Source organism: Trypanosoma cruzi, genomic scaffold, assembly GCF_000209065.1.
Source record: "Trypanosoma cruzi strain CL Brener 1047053516613 genomic scaffold, whole genome shotgun sequence".
NCBI lineage: Eukaryota > Euglenozoa > Kinetoplastea > Trypanosomatida > Trypanosomatidae > Trypanosoma > Trypanosoma cruzi.
The window spans coordinates 30,360-36,359 of NW_001849345.1; the positions used below are offsets into that span (position 1 = coordinate 30,360).

A 6,000-nucleotide genomic window follows, 5' to 3' on the forward strand; every position below is an offset into this window, starting at 1 on the left:
TAGAGGAATCCTGTTAACTTTTATTTCTTTGTTTTGCATGGAGACACATATCGTGTCTTCCTATCGAGCGTACTGGTGGAGTTTGTTGTTGTTGTTGTTGTTGTTGTTCCCATAAACCGTTTAAAACGGTAGATTTCTCCTTTTTTTTTTTTTTCCCCACCTTTTTTTCCTTTATTATTTTCACTTGCAAAGAAAACAAAAATGCGACGTTCAAATTTGCAGCTTTACATGACCGGCTTCGGTCCTTTCAAATCCATTACGGTGAATCCAAGCGCCATGATCGGAGAATCTGTTTCGAAGAAAATGATGGAAGACAGTGAACTTCAAGTGCATTATGAGAAACTTGAGGTCGGTCTAGAGGCGGTGTCTGCGTACTTTGGCGGCCTTGAAGGTGCTCTTGCAAAACACATGGAAGACAACCCTGACGGATGTGTTCTGCTTCTTCATATTGGGCTCCACAGTCGTGAGGAGGAGGGGAAAATGCGGTTGGAAGTGTGCGGCTACAACGAACTTGAGGGTTCTCCCATTGATGAATCAATTCCCATGGATGTGTGTTTGGAAAGCATGCTTGTCCACGATGGGTGTGACGAGTCGAAAGCAACAGCAGAACTCATAGAGGAACTTAATGCCGCGATATCAAAGAGGGGCCGTAGGGAAGGTGACCGCCAGCAGCCGCATTGGATTATATCCCATGACGCTGGACGGTATTACTGCAATTACACCCTGTATCGAAGCTTGAAGTTGCAAAAGAAATGGAGGGGACGTGTTTTTGCTGTTTTTGTTCATGTCGCCAACCCTTTCACATGCAATAACCCCAGTCTGGAGGAACAAACTGCGCAGGTTCTTTCACTCGTATCAGGGCTTGTGCGAATTGTGCGTAATAAAGATATAGTATAATAACGGCGAGAGTGTTTTTTTTCTCCTACGGATCCTTTTTTTTTTTTTTTTTTTTTTTTGTGTGTGTGTAAAGGCTTCGTGAATTGGGTCGTAGTTTTCACCGTCTTGATGGGTGCATGTTTGTGGGTGTGGGTGTCTCATCGATTGTTCCTGTTTGAAGATTCGCGGCCCATAATGTGAGGCTGCACGACTAGTTTTATATCTTTTTGTTTCCGGAGGGATGGATGGATGGGTGTATATGATCCCGGTGGTCTCTTTTGGCTTTTATGGATGGAGGATCTTTATTTATTTGTTTATTATTGTTTTAAACGAGTTGCTTTTGTGTTTAGTGTTTATTGCGAGCACTCATTTTATTTTCTCATGCCATTACTTGTATGGCTGATGTTGTTTTATGGTGCTGTTGTCACGATCACTGGTTGCTTCTTATGTTTTTGTTTGCAGTGCTCCTCCCATCATTGCCACCATCCCTACAAAAGCAAGAGGAGACACTTTCTTCTCCGGGCCTTGAGAGGAAGCGGAGGACGGAGGCACAAAAGCGCAGGAAGAAGAAAAAGAAAAAAGGGAAAATAACAACAACAACAACAACAGAAGAAGAAGGGAAATTTAAATAATTTGACGTAAAAGTGTGGATGTTTCGACCACCACCGTGGCTGCCATTTATTGAATATGTTCTTATGGCGTTAGAACATCCGCCAGATATGTTTGTATCAAGATTGGCTGCGTGTTGTACCATGCTTTTTTTAACCCGCTCGGATCCGGAGTTGCTGCGGAGCCTCTGTCACAAATGGGCAATCCGCTTCTCAAGGGATAGGGCCACGCTGGTGGCTCGGATACGGCGACGTGCACAGGAGTTTCAAAGCCCTCCTATCAAATCCCTCAGCTCCAATGATGGTTTCAGCAACCTTCCGCCTGGCCCCAAACTGTGCGACCCAGACGAGTGCGTGGAACACTTTCTCAGGCTTGTGAATACACTTGTACCAATGTACTTTTCTTGGAATTGGCATCGTACGGAGGATGTGATTAATATCAACAAGGAGTATGAGGTGTATGTTAGACAGAATATACTCCCCATGTGCATGTCGACAGATCCAGAGGAGGATGTGTCGGATGAGGATGAATCCTTTTCCATTTTTCCAGAACGTCTATCACCGTGCAGCAGTGAACATATTTTTGGCTTCACAACAAAAGCCCCCGGCGGTCAACCAGACGGTGAAACGAAAGGGGGTTCTTTGAATTTTCATAGGCTTACTTTCACAACCATTGGGAACATCTCAGAACGTCTGCAAAAATCGCCTAATGGTCTTGTACTTGTATTTCACGCGAGATTTTCTGCAAAGAGCTGCGAAGCTCTTCATATATTTGAGGATATTCTAAAAAAAGAGCTATTGGATCCCGTACCAACTGTTTCTGTTGTTCACGTTGTCGCGGAGCCGGAGCTTGCAAACATGTTTAACATATCATGGTTTCCAACCATCATCTACGTGCCACCCCTGGAAAGGGGCGATCCCAATCATTCATTGGGCAAGGAGGGGCGTCCTCCGTCAGAAAACAATTCTATGGAAATAATATCCAGCCTCTCCGTTCGGAGTGATAAAAGTACAAATAATAACGCGTTTCGCATGGCTGTATTACGTAATTCAGGGCCTTCAATATCCGAAGCTTTGTATGGTGTGCCTTCAGACCCGGGAAGTCCCTCTTCCACATTGCATGGATTTTGTACCAATGAGGAAGAAATTTCCACTATCATTGGGAAAGGAGACTACCGTTTTTACCCCGCAAATGCTGTTATAACCATTCCCGCGCTTGTGGAGTGGATCAACAACAAGGGATTGAGCCGGCCGCGCACGAAGGATGATGAGGATTGTGTGAGTCGTATTAAGGTTCTTCGTGAGGGTCAGAAATTTAGGAAATGCCGTGAAATGGTGTCAGCAATAGTGATGCTGCGTCAATTGCAATGTAGTTCAGTGGAACACTGCAGGTTGGTTGAAGGAGAAGCGCCGGTATTTATTTTTATGGGCGGTGGCATGGCAGCTGGCAAAAGTACTGCGGCGACGGCGTTGTCACGCAGTCTGTGGTGGGAAAAAAATAAAGCTGACATCGTGCTGGTGAACGCGGATGACTTTAAAGTTGCCATGACCCCGTGGTCCGAAGGTGCAAAGACGATGCACGAAAGCAGTACCCGTGCCGCGGAAAAACTTTTGGTGAGGGCGATCAATCAGGGTCGCAACATCGTCTTTGATAGCACCATGATGTGGCGTCCCTTCATTGAGCAAGTCATGAGCATGGTCCGCAATGCACACACGACCTTGTATCAACAAGGTGTTGGGTATAAGGAGAATGGAGCCATTGAGGAGTACTTCAAGCCTCTTGAGCCGCGATCCAGACCGTTGGCTAATCCCTATGAAGTCCGTTTTCTTGCCATTACAGTGGAACCAGAAATTGCCATCCCCCGTGGAATTCTTCGTTGGTTTTCAACAGGAAGGGGTGTACCCATTCCAATGCAACTGCGCTCGTTTCGTCTCTTCGCGGAGAATTTTGAACGTTACATTGAATTGGTGGACAGCGCCACGCTTTTCAATAACAACGTGTTTGCGGACCTTACGAAGGGTGAATTGCCTCCTGTTCTCGCGGAAAAAACGGAGGAGGGCATGTTAATTCACGACGAAGAGGCCTATGCACTCTTTATGCGTCACCGGCATCTGAACGAGGGTGCGGAAAACAACTTGGAGCTTTATTCCTGTAATTAACACCGTGGGGGGGGGGTCAGAGAAGAAGGAGGGAGAGGGGGGAATAATTTTTCTTTGATGTTGTGTACGAGTGTTTATTTGTCCTTGTTGTTGTTTTTTTTATTACTTCCTTTTCTTTCGGAAAACGCAGCGACACGAAATGCGAGGGGAAAAAAAACGAAAGTTGACGCGTGCTGGGCGGATACGAAGGGAGGAGGGGCCAAAAGCGGCAGCGTTTCCACGTCGAAGGGGGCACGCGGGCAACCGAAAGGGGGCATCAAGAGAGGGAGGAAAACAGTGGAAAGGAAGGAAGGAAATCATGTAAATTTATTTACTCTCGTCTATTTCTACACCACTTTTTTTATTTATTTATTTATTGTTTCTTTGTTTGTGTGTTTGTGTGTGTGCCGGACCCAAACGTCGTGAGGCGCTAAAGACATGTGTTCTTTGCATGTGTTTTGCCCTACTGTGATGTTTCACCTTACATGTATGTATCCATATTTTTATGATTATGTGGGCTTTTTTGTGTCCGTGTGAAAATTGAATTTGGTTGGTGAATATGAATCGCGGACGATGCGTGCCACTTCATGTAATGAGGGAGTGAGAACGTGGCGTTGGAAATTCTGCATTGCTGTGAATAGTTAAAAGAGAAAAAAAAAAAAAAAATACCGCATGCTAACACAGATATGCGTAATGATCAACTTGTCCATATTTATATGGCTGCATGATAAATACATTGTTTTTCCTCTTTTTAAGGCTAATATAAAGTATTACCTTGTTTGTTTGTTTTTAAATGACATTTTATACAAAAAAAAAAAAAAAAAAAAGCGTGGGAGAGAGAGAGAGGCTTTGGATATATAAATATATACATACCTTGGCTTCTTCATTGTGAATTTATTTTTATTTTCAAATATACCGCGTTGGAAGGTAGCGAGAGCGCCGTTTGTGTTTGTGTTTTTGTTTTTCCTGATTTCCCACCCTATCCTCCGGTGCTGCCCTTCACGAGGGGGATTCCGACGGCTGCGTGGCTCTTTTGAGGGTTGCCGCTTTCTGAGCCTCCAACGATCTCTGTGTTTACGGTATATGTTTTTTTGAATGTGTTTGTTGGCTGGCGTGTGTGTGTCTGGGTGTGGGAGAAATCCTCTATGAACTGTGTGGAGTGCTGGGTGCACTGAATAAACTCTTTCTCTTGTTGCACCTTGTCCTTGTAGGAAGAAGGCGCCAGGGCCTCATACAAGCGTATATTCACTGTCTTTTTTTTTGTTTCTGTTTTTGTTTTTCTTTTTTCTTCTCTTTATCCCCGCTGACATGTACGTGCAAAGGGAGAGAGTGCGTGGCAATTGGCGCACGTTTTTAGGTTGCACGTGCAGCTAAGAAATCAACCAGCACGACTGTGTTTATCTCTTAGCTGCCAGAAGGAAAAACAACAAGGGAAAGAAAAAAATAGGGGGTGCAATTGCCGCGTGTGTGTGTGTGTGTTGGTGCGGGAAACACCAAAACACACGAAGGAAGAAAATCGAGGAAACAAAAGGGCGACAAGAATAGCGTTACACAAAAGGGTTGTATACATATAATACATATATATATTTTTCTCTCTTGCCTGCAATATACATATATTTCACCCGCAGCCTGAGTAGAGGTGAGGGGGGTCGAGGCAATATACGCACCTATATATATATATATACATATATATATTCACGGGCATCATACGTGGGGCGAGAAGGCGCTCATAAAGTCGTTAAGCATATTTGCCGTCAAAGTCTCAAGCGGATTAAAAGAGTACTCCCACTTTCTTTTTTTTTTTTTTTTTTCTCCAAAGTTTTTTTCCTTTCCTTTTTGCTATTGTTTGTTTGTATTCTTGAGGTTACTTGTGGCCCCTGCCCACTCCCCCTACTTATAACTGACGAAAGTGAAGGGGCGGTCAACGAGGCGAAATTAAACGGAAAAAAAAAGGGTGGGGAGATATTTGTGATGTTCTCCTCGCGGTTTTTCTTGGCGCCTATTCGCCTGGTGGAGTGCCCTCGCGACGCAATGCAGGGACTTTCTCACTTTATTCCGACGGCGCAAAAAATTCTCTATTTGAATGCTCTCTTAAAGTGTGGTTTTTATTCAATTGATTGTGCCTCGTTCGTTTCCCCGCGGGCCGTGCCGCAGATGCGAGACAGTGCGGAGGTGCTGGCTGGCTGCAATCATGCACTTCTAACTGGTGAGGACGCCCCGAAACTCTCAGTTGTGGTTGCATCCCACTCAGGGCTTAAGCGCGCGCTTGAAACACCCATTGTAAGCACCATTGGATTCCCACTTTCCTGCTCCGAACGATTTCAACAACTTAACACAAAAAAGAGCATTGCGGAGGCCCTTAACGAACTCACGGAAA

At 44.8% G+C, this 6,000-nt stretch overlaps 3 protein-coding genes across 3 annotated transcripts, besides 10 other annotated features; all 3 read left to right on the forward strand.

The window, feature by feature from the left end:
• Window positions 1-6,000: part of a sequence feature (heterozygous, non-Esmeraldo-like haplotype) that runs on past the window's edge.
• Window positions 83-108: a microsatellite.
• Tc00.1047053508027.110 (pyroglutamyl-peptidase I (PGP), putative) lies at window positions 202-897 on the forward strand (the record flags this gene model as incomplete). Its single annotated transcript, XM_808208.1, has 1 exon — window positions 202-897. The coding sequence occupies one exon, from the start codon at window positions 202-204 to the stop codon at window positions 895-897; it is 696 nt and encodes a 231-aa protein (XP_813301.1).
• Window positions 933-956: a microsatellite.
• Window positions 1,405-1,494: a sequence feature (GA-rich).
• Window positions 1,527-3,644, forward strand: Tc00.1047053508027.120 (hypothetical protein, conserved; the record flags this gene model as incomplete). The annotated part of the gene is made up of 1 exon (XM_808209.1): window positions 1,527-3,644. The coding sequence occupies one exon, from the start codon at window positions 1,527-1,529 to the stop codon at window positions 3,642-3,644; it is 2,118 nt and encodes a 705-aa protein (XP_813302.1).
• Window positions 3,949-4,023: a microsatellite.
• Window positions 3,980-4,030: a microsatellite.
• Window positions 4,431-4,450: a microsatellite.
• Window positions 4,873-4,909: a microsatellite.
• Window positions 5,292-5,318: a microsatellite.
• Window positions 5,413-5,483: a sequence feature (T-rich).
• Window positions 5,595-6,000, forward strand: Tc00.1047053508027.129 (hydroxymethylglutaryl-CoA lyase, putative; the record flags this gene model as incomplete). Its single annotated transcript, XM_808211.1, has 1 exon — window positions 5,595-6,000. A coding segment is annotated over one exon (406 nt), but the record flags the coding sequence as incomplete, so codon positions are not given.